This window comes from Oncorhynchus clarkii, chromosome 16, assembly GCF_045791955.1.
Source record: "Oncorhynchus clarkii lewisi isolate Uvic-CL-2024 chromosome 16, UVic_Ocla_1.0, whole genome shotgun sequence".
NCBI lineage: Eukaryota > Metazoa > Chordata > Actinopteri > Salmoniformes > Salmonidae > Oncorhynchus > Oncorhynchus clarkii.
Window position 1 is genome coordinate 54321994 of NC_092162.1, and position 16653 is coordinate 54338646.

Genomic DNA, 16653 nt, shown 5'->3' on the forward strand with positions numbered 1-16653 from the left:
TCCTGTCTTCAGCCCAACATGAGTCCTGTCTTCAGCCCGACATGAGTCCTGTCTTCAGCCCGACATAAGTCCTGTCTTCAGCCCAACATTAGTCTTGTCTTCAGCCTGACATGAGTCCTGTCTTCAGCCTGACATGAGTCCTGTCTTCAGCCTGACATGAGTCCTGTCTTCAGCCCAACATGAGTCCTGTCTTCAGCCCGACATGAGTCCTGTCTTCAGCCTGACATGAGTCCTATCTTCAGCCCAACATGAGTCCTGTCTTGAGCCTGACATGAGTCCTGTCTTCAGCCCGACATGAGTCCTGTCTTCAGCCCAGCATGAGTCCTGTCTTCAGCCTGACATGAGCCCTGTCTTCAGCCTGACATGAGTCCTGTCTTCAGCCCAACATGAGTCCTGTCTTCAGCCCAACATGAGTCCTGTCTTCAGCCCTACATGAGTATTGTCTTCAGCCTGAGCAGAGTCCTGTCTTCAGCCCAACATGAGTCCTGTCTTCAGCCCGACATGAGTCCTGTCTTCAGCCCGACATGAGTCCTGTCTTCAGCCCGACATGAGTCCTGTCTTCAGCCCAACATGAGTCCTGTCTTCAGCCCGACATGAGTCCTGTCTTCAGCCCAACATGAGTTCTGTCTTCAGCCTGACATGAATCCTGTCTTCAGCCCAACATGAGTCCTGTCTTCAGCCTGACATGAGTCCTGTCTTCAGCCCAACATGAGTCCTGTCTTCAGCCCAACATGAGTCCTGTCTTCAGCCTGACATGAGTCCTGTCTTCAGCCCAACATGAGTCCTGTCTTCATCCCAACACGAGTCCTGTCTTCAGCCTAACATGAGTCCTGTCTTCAGCCTGACATGAGTCCTGTCTTCAGCCCAACATGAGTCCTGTCTTCAGCCCAACATGAGTCCTGTCTTCAGCCCGACATGAGTCCTGTCTTCAGCCCGACATAAGTCCTGTCTTCAGCCCAACATTAGTCTTGTCTTCAGCCTGACATGAGTCCTGTCTTCAGCCTGACATGAGTCCTGTCTTCAGCCTGACATGAGTCCTGTCTTCAGCCCAACATGAGTCCTGTCTTCAGCCCGACATGAGTCCTGTCTTCAGCCTGACATGAGTCCTATCTTCAGCCCAACATGAGTCCTGTCTTCAGCCTGACATGAGTCCTGTCTTCAGCCCGACATGAGTCCTGTCTTCAGCCCAGCATGAGTCCTGTCTTCAGCCTGACATGAGCCCTGTCTTCAGCCTGACATGAGTCCTGTCTTCAGCCCAACATGAGTCCTATCTTCAGCCCAACATGAGTCCTGTCTTCAGCCCTACATGAGTATTGTCTTCAGCCTGAGCAGAGTCCTGTCTTCAGCCCAACATAAGTCCTGTCTTCAGCCCAACATGAGTCCTGTCTTCAGCCCGACATGAGTCCTGTCTTCAGCCCAACATGAGTCCTGTCTTCAGCCCAACATGAGTCCTGTCTTCAGCCTGACATGAGCCCTGTCTTCAGCCCGACATGAGTCCTGTCTTCAGCCTGACATGAGTCCTATCTTCAGCCCAACATGAGTCCTGTCTTCAGCCTGACATGAGTCCTGTCTTCAGCCCGACATGAGTCCTGTCTTCAGCCCAGCATGAGTCCTGTCTTCAGCCTGACATGAGCCCTGTCTTCAGCCTGACATGAGTCCTGTCTTCAGCCCAACATGAGTCCTGTCTTCAGCCCAACATGAGTCCTGTCTTCAGCCCTACATGAGTATTGTCTTCAGCCTGAGCAGAGTCCTGTCTTCAGCCCAACATGAGTCCTGTCTTCAGCCCAACATGAGTCCTGTCTTCAGCCTGACATGAGTCCTGTCTTCAGCCTGACATGAGTCCTGTCTTCAGCCTGACATGAGTCCTGTCTTCAGCCCAACATGAGTCCTGTCTTCAGCCCAACATGAGTCCTGTCTTCAGCCTGACATGAGTCCTGTCTTCAGCCCAACATGAGTCCTGTCTTCAGCCCAACACAAGTCCTGTCTTCAGCCTAACATGAGTCCTGTCTTCAGCCTGACATGAGTCCTGTCTTCAGCCCAACATGAGTCCTGTCTTCAGCCCAACATGAGTCCTGTCTTCAGCCCGACATGAGTCCTGTCTTCAGCCCGACATAAGTCCTGTCTTCAGCCCAACATTAGTCTTGTCTTCAGCCTGACATGAGTCCTGTCTTCAGCCTGACATGAGTCCTGTCTTCAGCCTGACATGAGTCCTGTCTTCAGCCCAACATGAGTCCTGTCTTCAGCCCGACATGAGTCCTGTCTTCAGCCTGACATGAGTCCTATCTTCAGCCCAACATGAGTCCTGTCTTGAGCCTGACATGAGTCCTGTCTTCAGCCCGACATGAGTCCTGTCTTCAGCCCAGCATGAGTCCTGTCTTCAGCCTGACATGAGCCCTGTCTTCAGCCTGACATGAGTCCTGTCTTCAGCCCAACATGAGTCCTGTCTTCAGCCCAACATGAGTCCTGTCTTCAGCCCTACATGAGTATTGTCTTCAGCCTGAGCAGAGTCCTGTCTTCAGCCCAACATGAGTCCTGTCTTCAGCCCGACATGAGTCCTGTCTTCAGCCCGACATGAGTCCTGTCTTCAGCCCGACATGAGTCCTGTCTTCAGCCCAACATGAGTCCTGTCTTCAGCCCGACATGAGTCCTGTCTTCAGCCCAACATGAGTTCTGTCTTCAGCCTGACATGAATCCTGTCTTCAGCCCAACATGAGTCCTGTCTTCAGCCTGACATGAGTCCTGTCTTCAGCCCAACATGAGTCCTGTCTTCAGCCCAACATGAGTCCTGTCTTCAGCCTGACATGAGTCCTGTCTTCAGCCCAACATGAGTCCTGTCTTCATCCCAACACGAGTCCTGTCTTCAGCCTAACATGAGTCCTGTCTTCAGCCTGACATGAGTCCTGTCTTCAGCCCAACATGAGTCCTGTCTTCAGCCCAACATGAGTCCTGTCTTCAGCCCGACATGAGTCCTGTCTTCAGCCCGACATAAGTCCTGTCTTCAGCCCAACATTAGTCTTGTCTTCAGCCTGACATGAGTCCTGTCTTCAGCCTGACATGAGTCCTGTCTTCAGCCTGACATGAGTCCTGTCTTCAGCCCAACATGAGTCCTGTCTTCAGCCCGACATGAGTCCTGTCTTCAGCCTGACATGAGTCCTATCTTCAGCCCAACATGAGTCCTGTCTTCAGCCTGACATGAGTCCTGTCTTCAGCCCGACATGAGTCCTGTCTTCAGCCCAGCATGAGTCCTGTCTTCAGCCTGACATGAGCCCTGTCTTCAGCCTGACATGAGTCCTGTCTTCAGCCCAACATGAGTCCTATCTTCAGCCCAACATGAGTCCTGTCTTCAGCCCTACATGAGTATTGTCTTCAGCCTGAGCAGAGTCCTGTCTTCAGCCCAACATAAGTCCTGTCTTCAGCCCAACATGAGTCCTGTCTTCAGCCCGACATGAGTCCTGTCTTCAGCCCAACATGAGTCCTGTCTTCAGCCCAACATGAGTCCTGTCTTCAGCCTGACATGAGCCCTGTCTTCAGCCCGACATGAGTCCTGTCTTCAGCCTGACATGAGTCCTATCTTCAGCCCAACATGAGTCCTGTCTTCAGCCTGACATGAGTCCTGTCTTCAGCCCGACATGAGTCCTGTCTTCAGCCCAGCATGAGTCCTGTCTTCAGCCTGACATGAGCCCTGTCTTCAGCCTGACATGAGTCCTGTCTTCAGCCCAACATGAGTCCTGTCTTCAGCCCAACATGAGTCCTGTCTTCAGCCCTACATGAGTATTGTCTTCAGCCTGAGCAGAGTCCTGTCTTCAGCCCAACATGAGTCCTGTCTTCAGCCCAACATGAGTCCTGTCTTCAGCCTGACATGAGTCCTGTCTTCAGCCCAACATGAGTCCTGTCTTCAGCCCAACACGAGTCCTGTCTTCAGCCTAACATGAGTCCTGTCTTCAGCCTGACATGAGTCCTGTCTTCAGCCCAACATGAGTCCTGTCTTCAGCCCAACATGAGTCCTGTCTTCAGCCCGACATGAGTCCTGTCTTCAGCCCGACATAAGTCCTGTCTTCAGCCCAACATTAGTCTTGTCTTCAGCCTGACATGAGTCCTGTCTTCAGCCTGACATGAGTCCTGTCTTCAGCCTGACATGAGTCCTATCTTCAGCCCGACATGAGTCCTGTCTTTAGCCCGACATGAGTCCTGTCTTCAGCCTGACATGAGTCCTATCTTCAGCCCGACATGAGTCCTGTCTTCAGCCTGACATGAGTCCTGTCTTCAGCCCGACATGAGTCCTGTCTTCAGCCCAGCATGAGTCCTGTCTTCAGCCTGACATGAGCCCTGTCTTCAGCCTGACATGAGTCCTGTCTTCAGCCCAACATGAGTCCTGTCTTCAGCCCAACATGAGTCCTGTCTTCAGCCCTACATGAGTATTGTCTTCAGCCTGAGCAGAGTCCTGTCTTCAGCCCAACATGAGTCCTGTCTTCAGCCCAACATGAGTCCTGTCTTCAGCCCGACATGAGTCCTGTCTTCAGCCCAACATGAGTCCTGTCTTCAGCCCAACATGAGTCCTGTCTTCAGCCCGACATGAGTCCTGTCTTCAGCCCAACATGAGTTCTGTCTTCAGCCTGACATGAATCCTGTCTTCAGCCCAACATGAGTCCTGTCTTCAGCCTGACATGAGTCCTGTCTTCAGCCCAACATGAGTCCTGTCTTCAGCCCAACATGAGTCCTGTCTTCAGCCTGACATGAGTCCTGTCTTCAGCCCAACATGAGTCCTGTCTTCAGCCCAACATGAGTCCTGTCTTCAGCCCGACATGAGTCCTGTCTTCAGCCCGACATAAGTCCTGTCTTCAGCCCAACATTAGTCTTGTCTTCAGCCTGACATGAGTCCTGTCTTCAGCCTGACATGAGTCCTGTCTTCAGCCTGACATGAGTCCTGTCTTCAGCCCAACATGAGTCCTGTCTTCAGCCCGACATGAGTCCTGTCTTCAGCCTGACATGAGTCCTATCTTCAGCCCAACATGAGTCCTGTCCTCAGCCTGACATGAGTCCTGTCTTCAGCCCGACATGAGTCCTGTCTTCAGCCCAGCATGAGTCCTGTCTTCAGCCTGACATGAGCCCTGTCTTCAGCCTGACATGAGTCCTGTCTTCAGCCCAACATGAGTCCTATCTTCAGCCCAACATGAGTCCTGTCTTCAGCCCGACATGAGTATTGTCTTCAGCCTGAGCAGAGTCCTGTCTTCAGCCCAACATAAGTCCTGTCTTCAGCCCAACATGAGTCCTGTCTTCAGCCCGACATGAGTCCTGTCTTCAGCCCAACATGAGTCCTGTCTTCAGCCCAACATGAGTCCTGTCTTCAGCCTGACATGAGCCCTGTCTTCAGCCTGACATGAGTCCTGTCTTCAGCCTGACATGAGTCCTATCTTCAGCCCAACATGAGTCCTGTCTTCAGCCTGACATGAGTCCTGTCTTCAGCCCGACATGAGTCCTGTCTTCAGCCCAGCATGAGTCCTGTCTTCAGCCTGACATGAGCCCTGTCTTCAGCCTGACATGAGTCCTGTCTTCAGCCCAACATGAGTCCTGTCTTCAGCCCAACATGAGTCCTGTCTTCAGCCCTACATGAGTATTGTCTTCAGCCTGAGCAGAGTCCTGTCTTCAGCCCAACATGAGTCCTGTCTTCAGCCCAACATGAGTCCTGTCTTCAGCCTGACATGAGTCCTGTCTTCAGCCCAACATGAGTCCTGTCTTCAGCCCAACACGAGTCCTGTCTTCAGCCTAACATGAGTCCTGTCTTCAGCCTGACATGAGTCCTGTCTTCAACCCAACATGAGTCCTGTCTTCAGCCCAACATGAGTCCTGTCTTCAGCCCGACATGAGTCCTGTCTTCAGCCCGACATAAGTCCTGTCTTCAGCCCAACATTAGTCTTGTCTTCAGCCTGACATGAGTCCTGTCTTCAGCCTGACATGAGTCCTGTCTTCAGCCTGACATGAGTCCTATCTTCAGCCCGACATGAGTCCTGTCTTTAGCCCAACATGAGTCCTGTCTTCAGCCTGACATGAGTCCTATCTTCAGCCCAACATGAGTCCTGTCTTCAGCCTGACATGAGTCCTGTCTTCAGCCCGACATGAGTCCTGTCTTCAGCCCAGCATGAGTCCTGTCTTCAGCCTGACATGAGCCCTGTCTTCAGCCTGAGCAGAGTCCTGTCTTCAGCCCAACATGAGTCCTGTCTTCAGCCCAACATGAGTCCTGTCTTCAGCCCGACATGAGTCCTGTCTTCAGCCCAACATGAGTCCTGTCTTCAGCCCAACATGAGTCCTGTATTCAGCCTGACATGAGCCCTGTCTTCAGCCTGACATGAGTCCTGTCTTTAGCCCAACATGAGTCCTGTCTTCAGCGTGACATGAGTCCTGTCTTCAGCCCAACATGAGTCCTGTCTTCAGCCCAACATGAGTCCTGTCTTCAGCCCGACATGAGCCTTGTCTTCAGCCTGACATGAGCCTTGTCTTCCTGCTTAACTGTTCTCAGGCTAAACACTATCACTGGCGAACGTACGACCTCCACTCTTTTCCTTTGTGCTGACCAACTGATTGAAAGTGTTTGCTTCGTGTAGGATTAACTATTTTTGCTTAGAGCCATAGGTAGACATAGGTAGACAGTTTCCATTCAGAAATTTACCAGACTTTTTATTTAGACTTAACAAAAATATAAACACAACATGTAAAAAGTTGGTTTCATGTTTCATGTGCTGAAATATAAAATCCTAGACATTTTCCTTACATAAAAAAAGCTTATTTCTCTCAAATTTTGTGCACAAATTTGTTAATATCCCTGTTAGTGAGCATTTCTCCTTTGCCAAGATAATCCATCCACAAGACAGGTGTGGCATATCAAGAAGCTGATTAAACAGCATAATCATTACATAGGTGCACATTGCACTGGGGACAACAAAAGGCCATTCTAAATTGTGCAGTTTTGTCACACAACACAATTCCACAATTCAAGTTTTGAGGGAGTGTGCAGTCGGCATGCTGATTGCAGCAATGTCCACCAGAGCTGCTATCAGTTCATTGAATGTTAATTTCTCTAGCATATGTCGTTTTAGAGAATTTGACAGTATGTCCAACAGGCCTCACTACCGCAGACCACGTGTTACCTCGCCAGTCCAGGTCCTCCACATCCGGCTTCTTCACCTGCGGGATCGTCTGAGACCAGCCACCCAGACAGCTGATGAAACTGTGGGTTTGAACAAACAAATAGTTTCTGCACAAACTGTCACCCATTGAACATGTTTGGGGTGATCTGGATCGACAGCGTGTTCCAGTTCCTGCCAACATCCAGCAACTTCGCACATCCATTGAAGAGGAGTGGGACAACATTCCACAGCCCACAATCAACAGCCTGATTAACTCTATGCGAAGGAGATGTGTGGCGCTGCATGAGGAAAATGGTGGTCACAACAGATATTGACTGGTTTTCTGATCCACGCCCCTACCTTTTTAAAAAATATATCTGTGACCAACAGATGCACATCTGTATTTCCAGTCATGTGAAATCCATAGATTAGGGCCTGTTAGGTTCTGAATAAACAGTCAAAACTCCCAGACGACTAGAAAAAGCTCAAACCAAGTTTATTCAACCCACTGGGTGCTTCAGCTGCAAACACAACATACAAGTCACACAAGCACATCTTTAAACCTTCCAACTAGGTGGAATCATCTCCTTGCATGTCTAAGATAGACACTCCTCTGTTGTTAGGCAGAAACACATGAGGTTCCTCTTACTGGTATGGTCATGGCCCTGCCTAAGTCTATGACCCTCATGGGCGTGGAAATGTGTGTGTGTGTGTGTGAGAGATAGGACTATAATCAGATGGTCTTCGGGGTGGGCTCCTGTGGCCCCCCTCCCAGCAGTGTCTTCTCTCTTCAACTGTTGACCTTATCTAGAGTAGAGTTCCACATCCCTCATGGTCCTAGTTCCTCAGCAAATGGTCTGCCTTATCAAGGACTGAAACTAGACTCTTGGCTTTTGTCTCCCTCCTTAGGAACACTCATATTCTACAATAATACATTTGAACAAATTATGAAATTTCTGCACATTCCCTATTCTCACTCAGTCACTTTCCACACACCAAGTTCCTCTTTACCCTTCCTTGACCCCCAACATACACATTTCTTATAGATGAAAACAGGGTTGGGGAGTAACGGATTACATGTAATCCGTTACATGTAGGGGATTACAAAAACCCGGTAACTGTAATCCGTTACGTTACCAGCAAAAATATTGTGGTCAGATGACAGATACTTTTGAAAAAATAGATGATTACTTTGAGGATTACTTTTAAATTCAGAAAGGATGTTGAGAAAAAAAACTTTGACACTTCTCTGTTTTCTCAATGACATTCAACTCAGCATTGAAAAAAGGCACAAGTTTAAGTTTGTTCCACCTGAGCGAGTCTGACCACAAGTCAGAGACCACTATGATGACACACTAAATGTGTTTGATGGATCGCGGGAAAAGAGCAGGAATAGGCTTTTGTAGGCTACAGTCCAAGCTATGTCTTCCAATGGTACGACTGCTGTCGGCATCCAAAGATTATCCAACTTAAATAAACGCTTGGAGGTAAGGATGACAGCAGTGGTGTAGTCTACGGCGATACGGATATCACTTATTATTGATATCTACATAGCGCATTGATGTGAATCACACTGCTGCTCTCTCATTTAGCTATTTGCTCCTTACGGATTTTGGTTAGTGGATGGCAGTTCAGAAATCTAAATGTGTATTTGAACCCAATAATGGTTGAATTCAAGAAGTTTAAGCTGCCTATCAATCATTGTGAAAATGCACTCTTGCAACAGTTGCAGAGTGCTGATCCCAGCCTATGGAATAAAAGTGGGGCTTTTACTGCTCAATCTAATTCATGCTGATTAAAAATAAATAAATACATAGGCCTAATGAACAAATGCTCAAACAAATGGACTTAAAGGGGCAATCTGTAGTTGCTACATCCATTGCTACATCCATCCATATACAGTATGCCCATTGATTATTGAAGAAAATAACTTATGAATGCCTCATGAGCTCAGTTGTCACACTCAATGAGAACCCAAAATATGACCTTGTTTTTCTCCAGTGTTTGTAAACATTGCAAATGTAAACAAACACTACATAGCCACATAACATAGTTACAACAATAATTGTGTTATCATGGATGGTCAGTCCTTGCATCCATAGCTCTGTCTATTAATCTGAGAGTGGTTACATTGGTTACATCCCTCAGCTTTTTACCAAAACAGAGGCGGGGCACCGTTTTGTTATTGTTTCATCTGTGGATTTGCCCTTTAAACAGCTGCATATTATCAAGATATCAGTGTCACCAACAAAAAGTTAAACAACAGGCCTTTAGCAAATGCAGCATATGGCATTCATTTTTCACATGTAAATAGCACTTTTCAGTGGTGCTCAAAGCCTGTCATTCCATGAGAGCAGCATTTATTTTTCAACTTGAATCAATGAGCCCAATCAGTCCTCTATGACAACAAAATCATAAGCCACAGAGTAGGGCTGGCTAATAAGTCCTTAGTTTTGGGGTTACACTCAGGTAAAACTATTTAACTAATCTATTCTTCCATATTTCCAAGTCCTATTCCTGAAGTTCAAGGGGTATAACATTTATTAGAATGACTGGAATTCTGATAGACTTTGGTTTTAAATGTAAAGATATCATTTAATTGTATTATCATATGTAGTAGAAGGCGATGGGTTAGAAGAAGCCTACATAACCAACCCATAAAGTAAAATTGAACATCCATATATGGCCAGTCATGTAAACTTCAACATGGATTTATCCTGCAATAGATGTGGTTCAATTGGTAACATACATTTGTCTTCTTCTAATGCCTCTTAAGGGGAAAGTAATCTAATAGTAATCCAAAAGTTATGTTACTGAGTACAATTTTGGACAGGTAACTGGTAACTGTAACGGATTACATTTAGAAAGTAACCTTCCCAACCCATCATGTAAAGTAATCACTAAGGTCTGGTATGGTAACATGAATAAGTATATTTCAAGCTAGAATCCAAAAGGCCAGGTTAGTTTGTTTCAAATGACTGATTTCCTTCTATGATCTGTAACTCAGTAACATTTTGGAAATTGTTGCATGTTGCGTTTTTATATTTTTGTTCACTGTAATGTGATTGCCTGTTTTCATAATGTGCACATTCACTGTTAAATTTAGTGGCTGTCAAACTAACAATGAAATGTTTATGATAAAACAAACAGACACATTTATAGATTTGATCATCAACATCATGGATCAATCTCCCAATATTTGTATACATTAGAAGTGTTGAGAGACAAATTATTCTCAGATTTGAATTCTTCAGTGATGTTCTTCGGGCTGGACTTGGTGCCGTTAGGATAGAGGGAAGATACTCAGAATTGAGGTCCCTCCTTCTTCAGGTTCTTGTAGTCAGTATCGATGGCCACAAACTGGGGAAGAAGACAATATGGCAGGATTTACATAATTCTCTTGGCTACTTATATTGATGCAAAATATATGATTGGCTTAACTCATGCTATTGATAGGCTACATTACTATTACATTGTTGTCAAGTCAAACAAGAATGGAATAAGATGCAGTAAAGTGTGTTTATTGCTGACAGTGTTGGCAGTACTGTACCTTGTACTGGTAGGTAGGGTCAAGCTGATTCCAGGGCTCAGGGTTGTTCTTCTTGTTCCAGCTGTACAGTGACACAGCAGTCAAAGCAGGCCGAAGTAGGACAAACACAAATGGGATTAGAGGGAACTGTGTTAGTCTGCCTATGATCAACTATTCATGGGCCAGGTCTAGTTTCCAAAAATTCGCAGCAGGATAGCCTGTTAGTAGTGATATGGGAATTGATGCCCCAGAACGGCACAAGAGGTGGGATTACCTTAATGATGTTAAAGGGAATTGGCATCCACTACTATATGTTTTAATTGGATAGTATTAAGAAATTGATTAAACCATATTCATTTAAAAATAAAATGGACAATAAGGAAAATGGTAAAGAGTCTCACGTGACATGGGGCCCCTTTGCAAGACGGACCAAATACAAGGAGGCTCCTCCCATTCCCAACAAGATGAAGAAGAACTGGGGGACGAGCTATGCGAGAGTAAGAAGAAAGAGGGAGATAGCATGACCATTTCATTCACTTTGAGGCATAGAAATCTGAGCATTTCTACATAGCCTTTATCAATAAATGGTTAGGGTTGTGAGTGACATCAGCAGAACGGTTGAGGATAGATGTTCAGCAGATGTTCACCATGTGAAATTAACTATTTACAGTGAAAACATTACCTACAGCCCTAACATAACCATGACGCACCCATGGACTCCACTAAGCTAGCTAACCATCCTTCCACGAAACCCATAATGACTTAAAAGTCAATCAATCCAAAAGCATTTTTTACCTCCATTGGATACAATGGTCTTGCAGTTCAAAAAACTAGTAAGAGCCTTGTTAGAATGAATTCTGAACAGGATATTGGTCACATTTTTACATTCTTGAAACTGTCCTGTCTGTGTCTGTCTGTGTCTGTCTGTGACTGTATATGTCTCTGTCTGTCTGTGAGTGGAATGTCTGCCTGATACTGTTTCAGAAAAACATTTTTAACATGCTAAAATGCAGAAGTGAAGCCTATTTAGAGTTTAAACTTTTCTTTAATTTTAATTTGCCTAATGACACTCATCATATGGGTTTAATTCAGAGGGGTTGGGTTAAATGCGGAAGACACATTTCAGTTAAGGCATTCAGTTGTTCAACTGACAAGGTTGAAGGTTTCCCTTTCCATAACTGATGTTTGGAACTGCCATCTCAAGTCATTTTGATTACTCACTTGATTCCATTGAGCAACAACTGGTAGCATATTACACACCGACAACAGAAATTATGAAACTTTCATGAAATATTATAGACTACTAACTCCCTTGAGGTAATAAATCATAAAACAAAAATAAGTACTTACCCCTGGATGCTTCTTTACGTGTTCCATTGCTGTTCTAATCATCTTTTCTTACAGTTGCTCTACTTTTTGTCAAAATAATAATTTAAAGATGAATACATTAATTTCAGCAACATTAATTTTAATTCTATGTCAAAAAAGCTTGTTTGAGACTATCCAAGATTAGACCTGTTGCGTTCTCTGTCCGGGCGGCTGCTCGCAGGATTGAGGAGAGGAGAGGAGGAAGGTGAAGATGCTATCTGTTCCTCACAATTACATCTGGCCTCTTGGGACTTTTGTGCACGTACTAGCCCATCAACCGGGATTTAGAGCAAAAACATCCAATTGAACAATTTTCTGTGTGCAGAGAATGATTGTTGTTGCCAACAAAATATACATTTAAAAAAACGTTAAGTTACTTGCAAAAACATTTTTTACAAAGTTGTTACGACTTCTCTAGCATTCTCAGAAACCCACTTGGCTGATTTCCTTTGGACCCCATCCCCTTGGGACAAGACTGGAGGAAATGGAAAGAAAAGAGATACAAATATTTGTCCTAGTAAAGCTCATTACACTAACTACTGTAGTTCCCCTAACATTTGTTATTCTGCTTATGGAGCTTTCACCGGGCACAGACATCACATAGCATCCACATCTGTCATTACGTTGAGTATAGTATAGAGTTTATAGATGAGGCATAAAATATTCAGAGAAGACAAAGGGATTTTAAATGATTTTATACATACAGTTTGTTCAGGTTTGTACTGGTTTGGGTGAAAAGTTTTAAGGAGTCAGAGAAAGGTCTGGGCAGCATAAACAAAGTCAATTACCACCAACCATTTTTTTTTGTTTTATTATAGCCTGAAGGTGGTTTATTAAATTCTTCCCATTTTTTTAATGACTTTGTTAAGCAACCTTTTCTTAAAGGCCCAGTGCAATCAAAAATGTGATTTCTCCTACTTAATATATATTTCCACACTGAGGTTGGCAAAAATACTGTGAAATTGTGAAAATAATGATAATACACTTTTAGTGTAAGAGCTGTTTGAAAAGACTACCTGAAATGTCATTACATTTTGGCTTGCCTGGTGAAATCACCAGGCAGAAAATGTGTTAATTAAATACAATACAAAAGTATTAATCCAGAAGGGCAATTCACTTCAGGGCTGACAGGGTGCTTCAGACAGGACAAACACACACAGACAGTATAATACAAAAAAAACAGTTACAAATCCGTCCTCCTGGCCTGCTGCTCAAAGAATGAGCCCAGACTTCTGAGATCAACCCTGGGGATTTTAGATTAGGTGGCTTGGAGGCACAGGAGGTTGGTGGCAACTTGGGGAGAATGGGCTCTGGTAATGACTGGAGTGGATAGGGTGGAACAGTAACAAATACATCAAACACATGGTTTCCATGGTTTCCAGGTGTTTGATGTCATTCCATTTGCTCCGTTCCGGTAATTATTATGAGCCTCCCCCAGTAGCCTCCTGTGCTTGGACAGAGAGAGATGTGAACTAGCATTATGAAGGAGAAACAGAACACTCTTGATTAAAGAAACTGTAAAAGGTTTGCAATATTGATTTGTGGACACCTGAGGAAGTATTGTCTCTGGTGGCCTTTTTTGATGATGGTGTCTGTGTTTTGCTCAAACTTCAGGATGTAATCAAAGACGGTACCAAGATATTTAAACTGGTCAACACTGTCCACATCCTCACCATGGATGATCACCAGGTCCATCCTGGCGGACTCCCTCTAATGTTGACAACCATTTCCTTAATCTAGGAGACATTCAACTCCAGCAGCGCACTGTCACACCAGTAAATTAAGTCCTGGAGGGCTAGGCCGTGGTCCTGCTCAGACCCTGAGAGGAGTGAGAGGAGGACTGTGCCATCAGCAAACTTAAAAAGATGGCAGTTGGCATGGTGTAAAGCAAGGGTATTAAACTCTTACCCTACGAGGTCCGGAGCCTGCTGGTTTTATGTTCTACCTGATAATTGCACCCACCTGGTGTCCCAGGTCTAAATCAGTCCCTGATTAGAGGGGGGAAATGAAGAAGAAAATGCAGTGGACTGGCTTTGAGGTCCAGAGTTGAGTTTGAGGGGTGTAGAGAATAAAAGGATGGGTGACAGTATGCAACCTTGTGGTGAACCTGTGCAATTGAGTAGGGTGTCTGGCATGGCACCATTAGCATTGACACTCTGTGGCCTGTCAGTTAAAAAATCCATATTCCAGGGGATAAGGCAGTGGTCAATTGAACTGTGAGTCAAGTTTTCTGGCGAGAATGGCAGGCTGCATGGTGTTAATTACCTTGACTAACCTGTACCCCCGCACATGGACTCGGTACCGGTACCCGGTATATAGCCTAATAATTGTTATTTTATTGTGATACTTTTATTTACGTATTTATTTTTAGCAAATATTTTCTTACTTTAAAATAAATTATGCATTGTTGGTTAAGGGCTTGTAAGTAAGCATTTCACTGTAAGGTCTGTTGTATTTGGCGCATGTGACAAAATTTGATACTGTTGGAGACCTGCCTCAGGTGGAGTCACTCTGTCTGTGGTTAACAACTATCAAGGTGATCAAGGAATCACAGATGAAACTGACCTGCAGAACCATCTCCCACCTACATCTGGTACAAGAACAAACAATATCTACAAATAAACTCTTCCACTTGATACATATATTCAGTCAACTGTGAGGATGCAGACAGCTACTACTGTAAATTGATTAATTGTGTCAGGAAAACAAACACCTGTTAAGAATTAAGCTGTAGGAATCACAGCTGTTGCTCTGGTTCTCATTCTCCTCCTCAGCCTTCTGTGGTTCAGAAAGAGGGCTTCCAAATCCACTTCTGTCACAAGGGACATAGCAGAGGATAGACAGAGGGAGGCACTGATGTGGTGAAAATCAATCGCCCTAGTGTTTCCCCCCCAATCTACAGCACAGTCAACAAACCCAGAACCCGAACACAGTAAGGTACATTCTGATACTCTTATCCAATGTTTCCCAGGCCTCCTACTGGGTCGCTGTAATCCTACTGAGCTGAGTTTAAAAACATTGTCTTGTTTATTTGGAGGGTCACACAATATTTTGATGTATAAAGCATAGATTTCAAAGAACCTGCAGTGACCTCATCACTGTACAAGACAATACAGCAACAATTCCAGTGTAGTGAGGTGTAAGATGTCATATTTTTGCTGGTTAACATTGTTAAGCTTCAGTAAATTTTTTAAAAGCTTTTACTAAAATGCATCTCAGACTTGTAACCTCGGGGTGTGTGAAGGGTGGGGGTGTGAAGACATTTTTAAAGGGAAATTGGATAGCACCTCATTTTAAGGGGTCCTTATTAAAGTGTATTTACATGAGCAATTACACTTTACGAACTATTGCAAGTAATTGTAGTAATTCATAATTACATTGTAATAACAACATGTAACTTGGTGGTAATTAGTCTGTAATTACAGGAGTGTAACAATGAATGCTTGTTACCCTGCTTGTTACAAATGTTTAAGTTTTCAATAGCATCCCAATGCACCATATTTCAGCCTGCACATAGCATGTGAAAGTGTTAGCCAATTGAAAACCGACCACCTCATTGACACAATGCTTCAATTAAGGGCTCTGGAGTCTGATGCCCATGCCCAATCGCAAAAACGGTTCACAACAAAAAATACTTTAAATTGTTAAATCATTTAACAGTGCATTTAACAATAGGTCACTTACTTCAACCATTAATAAAACATTTTTTGACCGATTCATAAAAAGCTATAGTTAAAATTGTGAGAGTCATTCATGCTTGTCAAATTATAAGCCTAAGTCTATTAAGCTTGGCTGAATAATTTATAAATGCACTTCAAATGTTTATAAGACAAACTCTTATTCCGTGATGCAACATTGCAAGGGTTTCATTGTTTAGGAACATTCTCACGTTTGGATGGGATTCATTGGTGCAATTATTTATTTAACCCAGAAATTAAGGTATCATGTCAAGATCTGCACAGCATGACCGAAATAATGCAGACTTCGAACGTACCCACATGTGTTGACACTGACATCATGTAAACAGGGTCGAGTGTGCAAAATCCAGACATGAAAGATCGCCATGAAAGAAACAAGGAGTTGTAGGTCAACACAGGAGTGAGAAAGTACATTTTCCATGCAATTTGTTTAGCTTGTTTGGAGATGAATTCTGCTGGATTATTTAACATAGGTAGTTAGCTAGCGTTTGCTGGCTCATCTTAAATGGCACTGACTGACACTATAGTTACCACCTACGGAATAGACTTTCCAATGTGATCTGTTGATTTGTTTTTGATTAGCTTGCACGGTAGCTAGCTATTTATTTCTAACCTTGGCTAGCTAGCAAATAGGGTATGTTCGCTACTCACTAGCGAACTAGCTAGCAAGCTATCGTTAGCTGGGCTAGATGGTCTTATCTTCTCTGAACCTTATTCTTAGTGTATCTGTTACCCATGGGTATTACGTGAGACACACGCAGAAACGAGGAAGCGCTCCACTTTGCTGTTTTAAAACATTTGTTGTTTGCTGTTTTGAAAGTGTATCGGAAAGTTTATAGTAGCTAGCTAACTTTTTAGTTTGGATCCCGCGACACAGTTGGCATCAGTTGCTGAGACTGCTAGTCTCTGTCCTGTGATCCTGCCCACCAAGTACAGA

General features: G+C 44.5%; 1 protein-coding gene across 1 annotated transcript; it reads right to left on the reverse strand.

Annotated features, from left to right (window-relative positions):
- Positions 1-7600: 7600 nt before the first annotated feature.
- LOC139368745 (NADH dehydrogenase [ubiquinone] 1 alpha subcomplex subunit 4-like 2) lies at positions 7601-12339 on the reverse strand. Its single transcript, XM_071108044.1, has 4 exons — positions 12001-12339; positions 11052-11137; positions 10672-10732; positions 7601-10481 (listed from the first exon to the last, which is right to left on the reverse strand). Exons 1-4 carry the CDS (start codon positions 12040-12042, stop codon positions 10425-10427), a joined length of 246 nt encoding a protein of 81 aa, XP_070964145.1. The 5' UTR covers positions 12043-12339; the 3' UTR covers positions 7601-10424.
- Between the last annotated feature and the right edge of the window lie 4314 nt (positions 12340-16653).

What these genes read in the sequence shown, in the direction of transcription:
- LOC139368745 (XM_071108044.1), bottom strand. Translation starts at nt 12,042, where the DNA reads ATGATTAGAACAGCAATGGAACACGTAAAGAAGCATCCAGGG. An exon ending in GCAAAGGGGCCCCATGTCAC is followed by an intron (nt 10,733 to 11,051) that starts GTGAGACTCTTT and finishes GTCACTGTACAG; the next exon opens with CTGGAACAAGAAGAACAACC. An exon ending in ACCCTACCTACCAGTACAAG is followed by an intron (nt 10,482 to 10,671) that starts GTACAGTACTGC and finishes CTTCTTCCCCAG; the next exon opens with TTTGTGGCCATCGATACTGA.